The 18,524-nt window shown below is 38.6% G+C and overlaps 3 protein-coding genes across 9 annotated transcripts in view; 1 reads left to right on the top strand and 2 right to left on the bottom strand.

The window, feature by feature from the left end:
• LOC132261155 (glutamate-gated chloride channel) overlaps positions 1–11,501 on the top strand; it is a 56,863-nt gene extending 45,362 nt beyond the window's left edge. For 3 of the 6 annotated variants that reach the window (XM_059759761.1, XM_059759758.1, XM_059759759.1), the window contains 5 exons: positions 546–760; positions 4,517–4,567; positions 6,261–6,482; positions 7,136–7,246; positions 7,689–11,501. In XM_059759761.1, coding sequence (XP_059615744.1) covers positions 546–760; positions 4,517–4,567; positions 6,261–6,482; positions 7,136–7,246; positions 7,689–7,835 — 746 coding nt within the window. In that variant the 3' untranslated portion in view covers positions 7,836–11,501. The remainder of the gene's footprint in view (positions 1–545; positions 761–4,516; positions 4,568–6,260; positions 6,483–7,135; positions 7,247–7,688) is intronic. The other 3 variants (XM_059759763.1, XM_059759762.1, XM_059759760.1) reach the window with 2 other exon arrangements.
• The window catches only part of LOC132261153 (arf-GAP with coiled-coil, ANK repeat and PH domain-containing protein 2), a 292,140-nt gene that overhangs the window by 193,209 nt on the left and 80,407 nt on the right, over positions 1–18,524 (bottom strand). The gene's annotated exons all lie outside the window — the stretch shown is intronic.
• LOC132260178 (facilitated trehalose transporter Tret1-2 homolog) lies at positions 12,854–18,338 on the bottom strand. The gene is made up of 3 exons (XM_059758141.1): positions 17,600–18,338; positions 15,684–15,863; positions 12,854–14,299 (listed from the first exon to the last, which is right to left on the bottom strand). The coding sequence occupies exons 2-3, from the start codon at positions 15,816–15,818 to the stop codon at positions 12,947–12,949; spliced, it is 1,488 nt and encodes a 495-aa protein (XP_059614124.1). The 5' UTR covers positions 15,819–15,863; positions 17,600–18,338; the 3' UTR covers positions 12,854–12,946.

The following is an 18,524-nucleotide window of genomic DNA, read 5'->3' as shown; positions in this document are numbered from 1 at the left end:
ATGTGATATTTCTGTTAAAATACACTAAAAACCACTTATTTAATCATCTTTTCCGACCATAACCTCCAAAATATCACTAAGAGATATTCTTGAGAATTCTTTATTGGCGACTTTAGTATAAGAATTGATGTGCTAGAGTGCAAAATATTCACTAAATCCGTTCGTGATTAGGGACATAACCTAGAAAAGGATTTTTCTAATCGGAATCTAGATGATTAGTCAATAAAAGAAGCACGTAGGAAAGATAGATTCAAAGTTTTTGAACATTTCCACTTCTTAAGTACCTCTGCTGAGCTGTACACCACTTCTGACTATATTATCTCCCCCTTGGTATGAAACATGCAAGTTTAAATGACTGAGAGACTCTCTTGATGAGCAATTTGACAGAGATAATACACACTGTTAAATTGCGAAAAAAGGATATCTTCCGTCACGTCAACTGTTCTCTGAAATTAGCAATACAAACACTCCTGATGGCGGAGCTTTTTCCCAAGTGTGTGCTTAATAAATGAACTCTGCCACTCAGCACTTTTGTCTCATTGCAGGTGTGACAACAATGTTGAATTTTTTCACAACATCCAATGGTTTCCGGAGCACGTTGCCGGTGGTGTCCAATTTGACAGCGATGAACGTGTGGGATGGGGTGTGCATGTGCTTCATCTATGCATCCCTGCTGGAATTTGTCTGTGTTAATTACGTGGGACGGAAGCGTCCACTCCACAATGTTGTCTATCGACCAGGCGAGAATCCTGTTACACAGGTAAATAGCACATAACCATGCAAAAGAAGTGTTATAGGGCCCAGGAAAACATTTGCCAGAGTCCAAATCTAATTTTCTATACTTGCAACTCTTTCACATACTCTCTGTTTTATGGTCTTACAATTTATAACCTCCGTACAAAACATGCTTCAAACCCTGTTAGATAGCCTCCTTATGGCTCAATTCCACTTCTTCTTTATCTTACTCCTCCAGCTCTTGCTGTAGATGTTGTGTTTTTTCTCTACTTAAACTCTTCTTTTCCTCTTTTATATCTCTCTTTCTCTCTCTCTTTTTGTCTGGAAATCTCATGTGTTCTCTCTCTCTATTGATCTTGAAGAATTTTTCGCATTATGCCAAATTAGTGTGTTTCTTTCTTCTCTCAGACAATCCTATAACATTATTTGAAATTATGTAAAAGACAAATGTAGTGGCTCTCTATTTAGCTTCTTTGTACCTCCTCTTCTCTCTTCCATCTTGAGATCTTTCTCTCTGTGAGCTATAAAGTATGACTGTAGTTGTAAAACAGAGAAGAGAGGAAGAAAAGCAAAATAGTACAGATGATACCCCGTCGATGCATTGAAAGGTAATAAAACACTAGAAGGTATACCCAGCAGATAACAAGAAAATGCCACAGCGAAGATAAGCAATCTTGTATAGTTTATAAGATGCTGAGAGTGTGAGGATTGAAAATCGCACGAGAAGCGGGATTTAAAATTTAATACCCACTCTCGTGTGAAGAAGCACGGAGGGTGAGATATATATTGTGTGGACTGGAAGGATTCTGGGGGAAAAGGCAGAAGGTGTGTATGGTGAAGTACTTTTCAACATTATTCCATACGCTCTGAGACGCTGAAAAGCTGTGCAATTTTTTGACATTTGGCGAAAAAGTGTGAGCAAATAATCTTGTCACTGTTTCAACGCTCCTTCAGCTTCTTGCTTGGGCTGCAAAAGGGCTGAAAACAAAGTGTTATCACACAGCTTTGCTACCCGGGAAGAGACTTTGTAATTTCACCCACAGAGACCTACAATTATTTTAAGGAATTACAAAATTTCAACCCAACATTTCCCTCCACTTCCAAATCCACACACTCTGCGGAATCTAATTTATAATAATTATAAATATACAAAAGTCAACGCGACACACACACACACAAATAAGACACACCAACACACACTCCAGACACACAACTGAGTAGAAAATGCTCCCTCATTTTCCCCATACTTGACAAAGGGCTTTTCTTGCGTATTCATAATCCAGCCAGGCGCTTTCCTTCAACAACTCCATCAATATTCACTTCGTGACGTCGTGAATTTTTGAAAAAGTGAAAATATCACAAAGAAGGGCAAAAATGTATCGACGAAAGTCCCCAGTTGATTTCTCATGCTTTTTTCCTTTCCGCCAATATCCACCAATACACATTCGAAGAGCATCACGCTTCAATCAATTCCAATCGATGACGAATTGACAGAGCTCCCACGCGGCCCAATTGCCATGTACACGCCGCCCTCAGTATACTTTTTAATTTAAACATACTCGTAATTGCGCGAAGAGCAAATAAATTTATAAAATGATGCATATTTAGTCATACTTGAAGAGTAAATGTCCACAAATTGGGGCTATTTTTGTATTTAAACTCATTAATAAACTAGGATTGCTTACCATTCTTTAAATGCCGCTTAAGTGTCATTAAAGTGAATTGAGTATCGTTGCAAATGAGTCGTTGCGACTTTACAGATTTCAGTTCGTGAAAGCTACCAATTTGGGTTGCAACATTACGCTTTTCATAGCTTATATTAACAATGAAATCAGAACGAAATGGCGATGAAAGGCGAATTTCGGGAGTTTATTTAATACGAATTTCAACTGTGAAAAAACCATTTCTTTTTTGGAAAGGATTTAGAGGGTGTTCGGAAACACATAACCTCAATTTAGCAATAATAAATAAATAGATAAATAGCATTATACTGTACTAATCAGTCTAAAAACATCGTTACTCTCTTTTTTTCACAAGCCGGAATTTTGCCGGCTTGTCTTGTCATAAATGTTATGAATCGCAATCTAACAGCGCAGTTTTACGAATTCATAACTATGACAGCTTATTTAATAAGCTATGAAAGCAAAGTTGCAACAACGCCGAATAATTAAATTGTCCTAAATTATCTCTGCTCTCAATTCATGATGTTTAATAAGATATTAAAGAAATAGCAATTGTTGAATTTTGCAAACAACTTGAACGGGCGGTTTTAATGGCAAAATTGGACGCTGACAGTTGAAATCGGAAAATAATTTGAAAATATATGAGAATAAAATGCAGATGTTATCCAAAGCAATTTTCATGTGAAAATTGAATTGCATTCATCTGAGATATGAATCAAGATGAAATATCTTTTCTCATTAATTCAAACTATTTGCACTGCAAGCTTTCATGTACGAGTATCAATAAATATATTCGCAATTCACTTCATCTCATTATAATGTTTTTTTTTCCTGGGGCGGAAAGGAAAAGCGTCCATCATCCAATATTATTTACTTCAATATGTACTTCAAGACAGGCAAAAAGTATGGTATTATTTTCATCAAATGTATTTCAAATTTTCCTTACACCACGTGAAGGGATGAAATATTGAAATTTGGATCAATTCTCTCTGGTCGGGTTCGGAACTCTTCATCAAGTCATACATATTTCATCGGAGGAAAAAGTTGGTTCAATTTGCACGAGTGTGTCTGCATTTAATACTCTTATCTTCACTCCTGATAAGCATGATCAATTGATGCTGAAAATCCAATTTATCTATCCCCTTTGCATTGCGTGGCTTTGGCACGAATTTCAATCTCACTTTCTTTCAACGTATGTCTTCTTGTTTGTCCTTAAAGTCATCTCGCTTCTACATAACACACGAAAGATCTTTGATTTTTGTAGGGAATTTTGAGCGGAATTCTGTCAAATGCACCGCGTATTTTTGAAATAAACTTTTGTAATACAGAAAAACACATGAAACACACTATCCAAATAACATTTTGCCACACAATGTAGAGCTGTAGTCGTCAGTTTAAATGGATCACGCACTTTATCGGGTGAATCGCAATGTATGTTGGGCAGAAAATTGTATTTCGAGCAAATGAATTGGCTGAATTAAACACAAATTTTTGGACAAAAATTCTGATGAGATTTGGATGTTCCTTTTATTGTTTTGTGAGTTATCTGCTCAATTGAGCTTTTCTCTGGTTCATTTCACTCCATGTTGTATTATTTCAAAATTAATTTTATGCAAATTATTTGTTTCACATCGGCATCATTGGCGGGAAACACGAGAGAGAGTGGGAGTGTGTGTCACTAATTGGAGTTTTTTCTGTTGCAAGTTTATGTTGTCAATTTGCAGAGCGATGAAATGATGTTGGTGAGGTCAAAGTATTGTTTGTACATCACAGAACTCTGTTTAACACTATTTCTTCAACAAAAAAAGTACATCTTTCCCATTTGTTCCCTCCACCGAATTGTGTGTACAAAAGTGTGTGTTGTGTGGTAAAAGTCCATGTTTCACCGCACCCACCAAGAAAAAAAAAGAAAGAAAGAAGTGTAGCAATTGCCAGAGACAAAGTGTTGTGGTTGCGATTTTTGAAAGATGAGAAAGAGAACAAATCTCTCTAGAATGGTATATATTTTGTTTTCTGAGAAGAGAAAAAAGCACATGTCTTCTTTTGTCCAAAGTGTGTCTTTTAGTTACAAACAATATGTGTACTCTATCATTTTACAGCGACTTCCAGCTGTCCTTAGCAGGATTGGAATTATTCTCGCAAGTCCCTTGGTAAGCTATCACTTTTATTTATTCTCTTGCTTCTCTTCCTCTCTCTTTTTCCCCCACTCCGTCTTCCTGGCTCTCTTTCTTCTGTGCAAAAGAAAATAGAAGAATGTTTCTCCCTTAGTTTTCTGCCCTGACATTTTGCAGGATGGCCAAAGAACTAGTCACATTCCTTCCGTCCTCTTCATCTTTAATTTATCCATTTTTGCGCTTCTGTATTAACATTGCAACAATGATTCTCTGTTCCTTTGTGTCTCACTTGCAAGATTTCTTTTCTCTCTCTCTCTCTCTCTCTCTCTCTTTATCTTCATTTCATCTACCCTGTCGTAACATCCAAAACTCACCTTATCAATGGCGATGGTTTTAGCGGGTAGCGATATGGTTGAGAAATAATACATATATTTATAGCGCAACTGCACTTTGCACCTCCTCCAATATGTATATTTTCCAAAATGCATTGTTTGACATGTGGTTATAAAATTGGAAGAGTGAAAAATGAGGAAAACCCCATAAAATTGCTTTCATGTTTCGAAACTATTAAGCTTTTACTGTGATATGCCATTAACGTGCATTGTAAACTCTATTCAATCACATCGAAATTTATGCAGCAAACTCATTTTGATCGAGAGACCAACGAGGGGCGTTTAACTGCGGGCAGCGATGATTTTGTGAAGCTCATTTTGTAGCACCTTCTGGAAAAGGAATGAGACCCAACTTAGGGAGTTGTTCTATACAATATTCCTGTGATAATTTGTAGCTAGAGCAGATGAATTACATGTTTTGAATTTCCGTAGATTTTCTCTCCCGTAAATGTTCTCTGTATGAACTCTCCAAAGTTATGACGAACATGACAAAATTGTGTGAAAACCGCTTTCGTGATTAACTGACATTTCCCTTTACTTTGCGTCCACTCAGAGTGATGCTGCTGGTTCAAAAGTGAGTGATACAAAATGACTAAAAATTCGATGTTAGACCGTAGATTTTGTATGGTGAACACGTATTTATTGGATTCTTGGCGATGAATATTGTATCCTTCTATTCGTCTTGACGAAACACAACACTCTGATGCACATTTTTTTCCATTCAGATATAGATAGCATTTTTCTGTACTCTTTAAAACTTTACATTCTATCAAAATTTTGTTTGACTACGAGGGGCGCCGAGATGCCCAGTTGAACGCCCCTCGGGAGAGAGCAGAGCATATTTCATTGTTTGTGTGGAATTTTCGCATTATTGGGGTGAATCGCGAAGATTCATAGAAATATTGGGACATGGTATTATCATTATATAAATAAATTTTTGACCTCAATTCTACATTGTAGTATTTTGTCAGCTCAAAATGCTATACATTCACCCATCAAATGGCTTTTAAATGTTTCTGTCTCCGTGGCATAGAAGTGGGGATTTTCTTCCACCCCTTGCCTTTCCACTTGCCCTTATTTGCATAAAAAAAAGCTCGGTTGTGGCACATAAAAGACTAACAGAGAGACTCAAATGACAAGATATCGTCAAGATATATTCATTACACTCGGAGACACGATTCATGCAAAATTGATATAAATTTTAACCTCTGTGGAGTCTTTCCACTCTTTTAATGTTTGATTAACACGCGCGTGCGAGAGGCGCTCAGAACATGTGTGTGACTGTTGGGAGTTGATCTGTGAGGTATATACATAATAATGTTGCAAATGCCAAATAGGAAGTGATCGAATCGGAATTTATGGCTGCCATAAGTGCGGAGAAGCCACCGGAGGCGCCAGGGAAGGAGGGGCCGGCGCCCAAGAAAGCGCCGCAGGACGAGGAGGAGGAGGATGTGGAAATGGGTGGCGGCGATTCACCCGTGAAGCCACCTCGGCGGAAAATCTCACGCACAGTCCCATACGAAACCACGATTAATGGCCACTGCGACGATGAGGAGCCCGTGAGTCTTTCTCCATGACTGTGCTGATTTGTTTTCCCGCCAAAAAAACCAACTAATGATATCCGTTCGAGACGCATCCACTGACACGAGGTGTTGAGAGAGTCTTAGAGCGTTGCTGGAGACCTATAATGTGTATATCTGTGGTATTTAATCACGTGCCAATGCAGTCTACACGTGAAACTGCTGATAACCTTATCTAACAAGTCCTCTTATTTTTCAACTAACACACTCACGAATCACACATCAAACACACACACAAACACACATCAATCGATATATATTACGTAAAAGTCCTGCAAACGGATTCCACACAAAACTTGCCGATACTGAGCAGGTCGCTATATATCTTATTTTAGTTCCTTTTATTGCGATATGTTCGTGCATATAGCATTTATCCCCTGTTTGCTACTCAATGCTCAATTAATCCATAATTCTCTATTTTACATATAAACAACTTATTAAAACTTATAACCTCTGAAAACTGCCTGTAAGCTAATTCACCACCTCATTCTCAATTCATTGCTGCGCCATGTGGGATGGAATCCTTGCAGCCGGTGAGTGGGATTTGCATGCTTTGGGTGGCGGAGGGAAAGACCCGCGGCACAGTGTCGGAAAATTGATAACACCCCTCTTTGTCCTTCTCCTCCGCACAGGGTGAGAAGAAGCGCGAGTCCGGAGGTCCTAATGAGATCGTCGCGTGCACGAGTTGCGGAGGTGGAACGAGTCCTTGCACACATTCAGCAAACAACGGCTGTGCAACAGAGGTTTGGACGCTTTTTGCTATGCACTTCCCCCCTTGCGAGGCTTTTATCTCAACGAGCGGTTGAAAAGTTTCTCCCCAACTTTGCGGAAGTGGCGGGTGTTGTTAAAAATTCACTGTTCAGGCAACTTCCTGAAAAGCGTCCTGAGGCGCTGTTATGGATTGGAGCTGCTTCGACAAATAAATCTGAGAGAGAGTGCTAAAGTCAAATGTGTGAACAACTTGTGAAGTTGACGGAAAACTTTCAACCTCAATTATTTAAATTTGACATAAAAATTAGTTAATTAATTGTTGTTTTCCAAAAAACCCGACTTTGAAATGGATTTTACTTGATCTTTTAAAACATTTTGAAGCTTCTAAAAATCCCCCATTGAAATATCTTTGCACTTTAAAGCCCTCAAAAAGGAAGATTTTTCGATCTAATGTTTCTCAATCCCTGTGTCTAGACGTGCTTCGTCCAAGTGCGGAAAAAAGAACCACCCCACCCAATAAGGGTGGCCAAGACAATTGACGTCATCGCTAGGATCACATTTCCAACTGCATACGCCATCTTTCTCATATTCTTCTTCATACACTACAAGGGATTCTCCTAGAAATGGCTCAACATCGCATTATCATTCAACATGGACGAGTCAGCTGCAATTACTCCACTTCAGTTGTATATCCTGGTTATGTGAAGTGTGGAGAAGGAAGTCTACAAATAGAGTTAAAAATTTAAACTATAAAATATCGATCTTCTGGGCGGAAAAGGGGATGATTTCGAGAAAAATCAACTTAGGTGCTTCATGTCTGTATTTAGAGAGGAAGAAAAGAGGGAGTAAGAAAAGAGTGAAAACCACGCAAGATGAATTTAAAACAAGAAAAAAAAACTACCAATTATAGAAGTATAAGATATCACACATGGAATACCAAAGCTACAAACAAAAATTATACCAAATATTGCAAAAATTGACACGGCATTTTCTTTAAGAAAAATAACAGCAACAACAAAAAAAACCTACAAGAACAAAAATGAAGAAAATATACTGCCTTTCTTTAATGCAAGTCAAGGATGTTATTACATTGTATCGTATAAAATATGCATTAGAATGCAAAACACATTCGCAATTATAAAATCCATACTTTATGTATCGAGGTGAAAATGAATAATATATAATTATGAGTAAATTTAATTGCCACGGCAAATTTGAAGCTTCGTGTGCTTTTCTTAAGCCCACCCTCTTAACGGAAACATGGCTACATTATATAGCATCGCGAAGGAGATTGCCTGATGGGATGCGAGGAAACAAATGGAGACAAAGCTATATCAATGCACATGACTTACAGATATATTGGTGAAAACATAACATGTGGGAATCCTGAGAATACTCACTGCGACGATTTTTGCATAAGGAATAACTTTAAATTTAAAATACAATAATTCAAATAGATTTTTTTTCAAAAAAAAATCAAAGAGAGTCACAGTAACGAAAACAACAAGGATATTCCCCAAGAAAAAATAGTAAAAGAAACCTAATTTATTAGAGCAATAAATAAGACTATTTTGTAAAATAAGGGGTAAAAAAAAAACACTCAGAAAAATATACCAAAAAATTCACACATTTTTATCGAGTGAAAATATTAAGATATTGTAAAATATACCTATAATTAAAAGAAAAATGCATAGAAAGAGCTATTTATGTATCTCATACTTTGTATGTTTATTTATGTTTCTCTTTACGACCACCCAAAAAGTAATGAAAAAAAAGGATAAGAAATGGGAGGAATTTTCACTGCTATTTCTCACCTATCTTTTGTAAATATTAAAAGTATGCTATACATAAAAAAAATATATTTTATACATAGGAAATATTCTAAATACAGACAAGGAAAATTGTAATTTTTCATTGCACGTGCTTTTTCCAAAAAACAAAACCGAGAAAGGAACAGACGAGTGCGAAATATTAAGCAAATGGGATTATATTGTGAGAAATCATGCTCAGAATTTCCTCCAAAGAAGAGCCACTTGTGTGTTATTCTGTATGAAATATTTCTCAGAAAGAATGAAAAAAAGAAAGAAACGAGAAAGATATTTTAGGAAGAAAAAATTGGACCAAATTATAAATCACTTTTACGCTAAAACTTATATTATAAAAAGAAGTAAAGAAGAAAAAACTGCGAACAATGAAGAGAATAGAACTATTTTAGTAGTGAAAACTTGTGAAAAACGGATTTCTTACACAGATGACTACTTAAGACATTTTTGACAACAGCGCTTATCTTGTGATTTTTGTGCCCAATATTTTCATTGACATATCAATTTGCTGTGGAATATTTGGTAATTATTTTCTTAAGGACGAGAAAAAAGTGTCGAAGATGACAAATTGCTAATGCGAACGGTTCTTTTCCCAGCGATTTCTAACACATTAAAACACGCCTTCATCGACAGCGGATTGGAAAGAAAGTAAAAGAGAAAAAAAATGAAGAAGAAAATCACACCAAAAGTGCACTAGTTGGTAAAAATCATTGCCTTAAAATGTCATATTTTTCCTTCTTAATCATTATCTTCCGAGACCATTTGCAATACAGCGAGAATGACGGTGAATATTTCACAGCAAATAACTTTTGATGGACGACGAGATGAAGATGTAAATTTTTTCGAAAAAAAACCACTCTTTGATAAGACATAATTTTGGATGCGACGAAAGACTCTTCAGTTCTGAGACAAAATCATTTCTTTCTCCTTTCGTTATGCTTTCCTTCCTTTTCACCCCACCAGAGGGAGCAAAAAGCGTCTCGGAATTGAACAGACTTTCTAAGTAATTTAGCTATCTTTCTCAAATTTCAATAATGAAATCTACTTAAAACCAAAGTTTTTAATAACTTTGACAACTATTTTTTTCGTTCACATTTGCCAGAGCTATAAAACTTACTAAAAAGAAAAGAAAACATGTATAAAAATCTCGTAATAGTTGTGCGTAGTAAAACTACAATTCATACCATTATAGATAGACCATATCTTAAAGTAAATAATAAAGAAACATTGCATAGCGTAAGAAAATCTATTTCTCTACTTAAACTATTTCTTTCTCAGCATACTTGAAGATACAAAACTGTTAAAAATGTTTGTTTTCAACATATCGTTTGTGTTTCAATCAGCGATTTTGTCTTGATCTCTTCTCATAACTTTCCAATACACTTTTTCTTTCGTCAAATTGCAATCTCTTAGTTTCTCTGATTGTTTTCCACACACATTCACACACCTTTTGTAGTTTTCAAAATTTCTGTACAAAGAAAAAATACCTTTAAATTTAAAATAATACTTTTTAGAGAAATTACACCAAGAGAAAAGAGTATAAATGTAAACATAAATAAAAAAAAACAGCTCAGCTAATAATGTGATTATAAAAACTATTATGAGAAGAAGTGACATACGATAGAATGTGCAACAGTTACATTGCAAATTTGCCAAAGAAAAAAAATATATGAGAAAAAATGGTGAAAAAAAGGAGAGTATAAAATGAGAAAATGTTCGAACAATATGGGTATAATTAAGGGGAAAAAATCGTACATGCATAGTAGATAAAGAGAGAAATATGAAAATAAAGAAAAATGTGCAAAACATTTTTTCACATTAACTATCGTTGCTACCGTTATAGATAAAGATTTCTAGGTGAATAGAGACCCTGGTTATGTTATTAATTCATCCTCGTTATACTTTGCCAATTAACTCTTCACAGGCTCAAAAAAGACAAAAAGAAAAGGAAGCAAATTGTAATGCATATATTTCAGAAGCCACCCCAAAAAGGAGGAGAAGTAAGAATAATTATTGAATGAAAAATATATCACAATCCATGGAGAGAAAACCTTATACTATTAGATCGATATCTTAGTTGATAAGTAGATAAAAGTATTCACGCAATGCAGCCAATTAGAGTGTGTAAGAGTGTAGAATTGAGAGATACAAGAATATGAAGAGAATATAAATCACGAATTGGGAAACTGTTGTAAATACTAGAATCACAAATTTTACACATTTACTATACTGGACATGGTAAATAGAGTGTAGATAATTTAAAAAGAAAGAAGAAGATGGAAAACGAATTCAAAATTAAGAGAGATTATCTTAGGACAATGTTAAGAGATTGACATGATGGAAAATGGAGGAAATTACTCAAGGATGGACTGAAAATATAAGTAAAAAAAAAGAAGAAAATTGTAGAGTTGATCATTTTATGAGATTAATGCAGACCAGAGTCTATTTAGATTTGAAATAAAAAGAGAAACCCTTTATCACGTTTCAAACACATTTTTAGTTAAGTTACTGACAGACAAAGTTGTACAATTACCTTTATTGATTTGTTAAGCAGATGTCAAATTATTTCGACAATTCTTTGAATGAATGTAAAATTTAAATTTAGACGTCAGTTTAAATAAATAAATAAATCGCGTTAAGAGATTGTCTCTTATTTGCCCACTTGGTGAGATTTCTGAGAGACTCGTCTAAAAGACACGCGCGCGTGTCTTGGCTAGGAGAGCAACTCAAGCAAATCATACTCGCATAAACTCTGAGGGGTAATCAACTTGGAATATGTCTCAAAATGCCTCACAGATCTACTCATGGATTATTGATTGTTGGCAAACATTTGAGTGCAGACAAACCTTATCTAATTCTCATACTTACGTCTTCCATGAAAAATGCAATAAATTTCATTGCTCTTTGTTGTTTGTCGTGTTCTCCAAAGACTCAGTAATTCGCTTGAGTGTTTCGCAAACATTGGGAATAATGCAATTTTTAAAAATTGCTCAAACACACGTCGGAAGTAATAGAGATTGTGGATTACTTGTAATCAGGCTTTCCATCTCAAATTTTCGGTAATTTCTTCCTTCAGACGATTGAAAACAATTTGAAGAGCGATTCGCCTCGCATTTCTGAGAAGTGTGCTGATTATTTGAAAACTAGAGAAAGAGCAAACTCTGTACCGAGTATATTTACCCTCACACTCTCCAAATAAATTATGTATTCACTAGATGGATGGGAGGATTCCCATCGTGAAGCAATAAACTATCAAGTTTTGATGATGCTTTTTTGCAGACCTGCCAATTTCAATATTAGTCATCGTCTTCCAGATAAACAAGAAATGTTAATTGAAAACAAGTTTGCGTATTTCCCAAAAACCTAACGATCAAAACTGGGGGGTTGAAGAGAATTGGATATTATGCGAACGACCTTCATCCAATCCCACTCTACGCACCTCCGTTGTCAAGCATAAGCTCTCCGGCCGAGCTTTTGCGGCCAGATTATGCTCGTAACCTGAGCGGCAACCTTGAAAGGCGGCCTCTTCCACATGTTCAATGCCCACACGAATTGTGTGCCAAATTCTTGTTTGCTTAGAAATCCGTAGACACTCTTCAAGACGATTTGTCGTGTTATTCACCTCATCTGAACAGTTTCACGAGCAATTCCGCGAATTTTATCACTCCCAAGAACCTTTCTCTATTGCGCCCAATCGAGCCGCTCGACACACGCTCCCATCGACCATTCCATGACCTTAGCGTGTGCATAAAAAGTATGATTGATCGCAAGAGTGAAACAGACGAGCATAATATTTGTAAAATAAAAAATCACTGTATTTCTCGTTGTACCCTAGAGTCGAATTAATTGCTTGAATGTGACTAAAACACACATACGATATAGAACGGCCTAAGGATTGCTGAGCATCTCTCACGGTTGTGATTTGTCTTTTCGTCTCATGTAAGTCTCCTCGATCTCCTGGAGTGTCTTGTTGCGCGTCTCTGGCAGGAAGAACACCAGGAAGATGCCCCCGAAGAACGCCACGGAGCCGTAGATGGCAAACGTGATGGGCGTGGTGAAGCTGCGGAACATGTAGGGACCCGTCTGCACCACCACGAAGAAGGTGAAGAAGTTGAAGGCCGACGAGATGCCCGACCCGATGCCGCGCACCGACAGAGGGAACACCTCGCCGGTGAGACACCACGGGATGGGCATCAGACCAATACTGACGAAGCAAATGTAGCTAACGAGGCACACCAGCGGGATCCAGGCGAGGGATGAGGAGTTTGGCGGCGCCAAGAGCAGGAATCCCGACAGCCCGAAGATGGAGATGGCCGTGCCGAAGGCACTGACGATGGAGAGTGGCCGCTTTCCGGCCACTCGCAGCAGAACGCACGCCAGCACCGACATGATTGTCCGGACAATGTCCAGAATGATCATCGCCAGGTACTCGTTGATGCCATCTCCGAGGGTGTCCTTCATGATGGTCACTGAGTAGAAGGCCACGGTGTTCACGCCTGAGAACTGGAGCGTGAAGAAGAACACCAGCAGGATCACAAGTGGCTTCCAGAATGTGGGCTGTCTGATCTTCTCGAACGTCTCTCGCCACGTGGTCTTCTGATTGTCGCTCTTTTGGTACTTCTTCATCAGACTCTTGAGCTCAGCGATGGCCTCCTCGTCGTAGCCGCGCAACCAGAAGAAGGCGTCCGTGGCCTTTGACACGTCACCCTTGGACAGCAGCCACGAGGGACTTTCAGGTACAAAGAAGACAACAATGTAGCACAGCAGCGGGAAGATTGCACAGATGATCGCCGTCACCTTCCAATTGAGAAAAGTTCCTATGATGTGCGCTATGAGGATCCCCACGGCGATGGCCAGCGAGATGGCCGCCAGCAGGATGCCTCTGTACTTGGGGCCGCTCGTCTCACCGATGAACACCGCCCCGACGGGCCCCAGGAGGCCCACACAGAGGCCTGTGAGGAATCTGCCGATGAGAATCCACACAATTGTGCGCGCCATGCCGATCATCACCCAGCCCACGACGAAGGGCACGCACAGGATCAGGTGGGACATCCTGCGGCCAAACAGCTCGATCATGTAGCCGGCCATCAGGCAGCCGGCGGCCATGGGAAGGGCCGCCATCGACGCAATCCACGTGGATTCATCGTGCGTGATGACAATCTCACTGTCATTCGCCTGCAACTGGGGCAAGAGTGTGGCGGAATATCCTGAGGTCATTCCCGCGGAAATGGTGGCTAAAATACATCCGGTTGCAGCCCATACCTTTGCAAAGGAGAAACGATAGGGTGTTTAGTGTGTGAAGCTCTTGGAGGTGCGCTATAAAATGCAAGGTTTATGCTTAAGCCTAAATGCCTGCAGTCCAATTGGGGCGTCCGACTATAAGAGGGCCATCGTCTTCTTCTGGATGGATCCTTGTAGCCAAGGACCTACAAAGGTGTGAAGGGAAGACTTAAAATTTTGGTAATTCCTGGGCTAAGCCCAAAAACAAATTTGCAGCAATTCGGCCAGATAATCAAGATCTACATTTAGAATCTAGATCAAAGCAAAATCCCTGACTTCTTTTTCAAAATAATAATGATAACAAACTATGTGTGTCACATTTGGCAGAAAAACATCTGTAAATGTCTCTGACTTGAAGGTGTTTTGTGCAATTTCCAAGCTCAACATGAGCAAAATTTTTGCGAAAAAAAACACCCATGGAAGTGACCGAAAAGTTGTATGGAAAAAGAATTGAAAAAATCTGGTCTGTAAAGTATTATTTCTACGCAAAAAATCATTCATCGTAAACACTGTTATAAGAATCACGTTCCAGAAAATCTGTTTATCCAGTTTGCAGAGACAAATTGAAAGTCTTCCTTCTGGAAAAACTGAGCAATCTGACGTCGCTTTTTACACTTTTACTTCCTGTTATCATGTTGATGGTGCATTTCAAGAGAGAGAAAAAACCGATTGTATTTATTTCAAGTCAAGGAAACACGCACACACAGCAAAGGTCACTAAATTGGTCGAAAAAAACAAACATGATGGATTTTTATGTCATATGCAAAGATTAGGCACAAACAGTGAATATCAAGTAGTGCAAAATTTCCAATATCCATGCAATCGTGTTCGTTGTGAATTTTAAAAGTGCCCAAAAATATTTTACGAGTCATTTGGCGACATGTTTACAGCGCGGTTTATTCTATTCTAATTTTAACTCTGGCTATGAGAATATACATAATTCCTGCGCCGTTGATCGTGGGAAATTTACCATGTTTCTCTCAAATGTATCGAGATGATAAAAAATAAATAAAGCTCACAAAAGAACCATTTCACAGTCTGAAAGCTAATATCGCAGCTTGACAAAGGCAGACTTGGCAAAATCGGTTCTCAAGAAGTGAAGAACCGGTATTAGACGTTTAGTGATTTCTTGTGAACATGCCCAAAGACTCCGATATCCAGTCTGAGAGAGAGAGAAAAACAACACCTTTTTTCAGCCTTAATTCTTTTTATATCTGGCAAAAATTCAACTGATCTCGACCCCTAAATTGCTGGCCGTCTCTGACTCATGCCAATCGACATAGTGAATAGTTGCTCGGCGAGCAGAAAAAAGAGATTTGAAAGCTCCCAAATCATATGAAATTCATATTGGAATTTTCCACTTTACCTGTCGCCACATCGGTGAAAACTTCTTTCGTGTGGCATTGCCAAAGATCAGTTCATCCTCCTCGAATGGCTCAATCTTCTCGCCCTTGCTCAGCGGCTCAGAGATTTTACCCTGATGGACCTTCTCCTCTGGCATTCTTGCCCGCGGCCCCTAACCTTCTGCCTGCACGCGTGCGAGTGTCTGCAAGAGAGGATCCAAGAGACATGGCGAAGCATTTTATTACACAATTTCATTTTTCGGTCTTGCTTGCCTCTCGGCATTTTTTCGCGCTGCTTGAACAAAGAGACACACTCCATGGAGTGCAAAAATGAAAGTGTTGAAAGTGAAAAGAGTAATGAAAGAAAAAAAATTGGCACTGCATTGGGAAATTGGACAAGAAAAGGCAATTAGGCGTTTGACCTCACGTGGCACAGTTCTGGAGACAGAAGCGCATTGTCAATCTTATCGGGCAACTTTTAATACACACAATAATCGCTAAATACCGACCCAGCGATAACGAGTAATTTATTGAGCGCGTCACAGAACAGAAAATCATCTCCGCTGCCTCAACAAAGCCAACACCAGGTGAACTTCTTGGCATGCACAAAGTCGCGCTCTTGAAACTGTTGATCTCTTTCACTTTGTCGTCACACGGACAACACTTGGGCCACCACTCATTTATCCTTCGTCACTGTCATTGATTGGGAATCAATTGCTTGGCAAAATTCATCGCATAAAATCATCTAAATTGCTGAATTTGCATACGCAGTTCCACAAAACGGATCGGCATCAATTCAAGTTAAACTCACCGTAGTGAATGCTAGAGCATATCATTATGATCGCGCGCACTGAAAATTGATCAATTATATTCCAATGAGTGCAATTGTGACGTCTCGAGATTTTCATCTCTTCTCGCTGAGATTTTTGCAGCGCCGCGCATGTTCTGGATCTAGTATTTTTCAAAACATACCACCGAAACACGCTTTTTCAACACTATACAGCCGTGGAATCGGCACAAAAACCACACATTCAGATTATCATTTACAATGGAGTATATTTTTTGCACTCGGAGAAATCGATATGCACGCATTGGGACGTATTTTCAGCCGCTCAGTCTTCAACTGAACGAAGGCGAATTGGATCAAAACAGTCTGTAAATCTTATCGGTCACTGAAAATTGTCGTAAACGGATTTATTCTGGACAAAAACAATGACCCATTTGATGTGATTACACGCCGGAAAGTACTAAACAAACACGAGAATGATTCCAAAAAATGTTCTAAGCGCATTCACGCTGTCGTTAAACTCTCCTAAACTCCTCTCGTCCCAGAATTAAAGGGTTAAGTGTACGTAATAAATTCCATCATATTAGCAACAAGTTTCAAAACAGAGTGATAAAATGACCACACTTAGCGCAGTTATATCTTCTCCTCTAATACAATTGATTATGAACTACTTGAGGTTGAATTCAGAAAAAATCATCAAGAATTTGCAGTCACAACTCTGAGCACATTAACCCACGTCAGCTTTTGTGCGCTCTTCGGGTTTTCCCTGAGTGCATAACAAGTCCAGGAGAAAAAGAAAATTGTGAGTTTTCAGCAAGGTGTCGGAGAAGGAGTGAAAAAAGCGGTATTTACAAAAATATCTTCACATTTGGCGCACAGAAACGAAGGACAAGTCAATAAATGCCATCATGCTGGAGTCGTAAAAAAATTGTTCAAACACAGTGCCACATATAAAATCGCATTTTGCTCCATAAAAATGCCTTAATCTCATCATTTAATACTTATTTGCTCCTAGCGCTTCTTGCTAAGTACACCTTTTGTATCTTGTGCCACTGTTTTTTTTTCCTTCTTCGCATTACCCAAAGACATGTTGATGATGGTTTATTATAGGATTCGGAGATGAGGGAGCACAAAAAATTAAATGCTATTTACTTGACTTGTGAAGAAGTGTCCAATGACGCAATGTTTTTCACAGCGAGTCAAATAACTTTTTAACAAGATACAAATAGACTGTAATTGATTATCAGTTTCTGCTGGAAGCAAAGTCCTTCAGAGGGGCTGATTTTATGAGCTATCACACGCACTTCAACTGATCAATTGATCTCACTTTGTTAGGAACATAAATGCGGAGACACACTCGGGCTGTAATCACTCATATCAATACTCTGGAGACAATGAGCGATTTGGCTTCACATAATTATAGTGTCAATAAATGGATGGACACAGTGGCGGTGTTGGTAGGAAAAAGAGTCCACACTTCTTTTGTAATACTTTTGGTACAGTTGCGAGATGGTTGAGGAGAGTTGGTCTTCGCGATGATGAGTGAAATTTCTTCTTTTCACCGCAAATATTGACGAGCAACTGATCGCGGATGCGGCAAGCCGATCTCTTGTTGCGAAGCGCCTTTGGCTTTGCCTTCCCTCACAAAAGTGCCTCTTTTTCATCAACACAATCAGCCAAACACACACTTCACATGCAAAGGAGTCAGCTGTTTCCCAAGCAACAATCGTGCACGTCGAGTGACCAACACACGCGAAGGCGCAAAAATATCTCTTTCCCGACTTTTGTCTAGTTACGATCCAATATGGATGAGTCTCTATCGGCGACTCATTGCAGACTGACGATTAAATCGCGCTGTGAAATTACATTTATTCCAACGCACTATCTCGCAGTACCGAAGACAGGGCCGCCAGAGTGGGTGGGCTGAGTGAGATACTATGAGATACTGTAGCCATTTTTTATCCCTCAAACTCCGCTTCCCACTCTAGGAAATAATTTCCATATTGTCCACACACTTCCCGCAAAACCCCCCTTGAAATTTTCCATTTAGGTGAACAATGACAAACAAGTTGCTCAG

The sequence above is a fragment of the Phlebotomus argentipes genome, unplaced genomic scaffold (assembly GCF_947086385.1).
Source record: "Phlebotomus argentipes unplaced genomic scaffold, Phlebotomus argentipes genome assembly scaffold_18, whole genome shotgun sequence".
In the NCBI taxonomy this organism is placed as follows: domain Eukaryota; kingdom Metazoa; phylum Arthropoda; class Insecta; order Diptera; family Psychodidae; genus Phlebotomus; species Phlebotomus argentipes.
The sequence above is the reverse complement of the archived record's forward strand: the minus strand, read 5'-3'. Positions and strand labels throughout refer to the sequence as shown.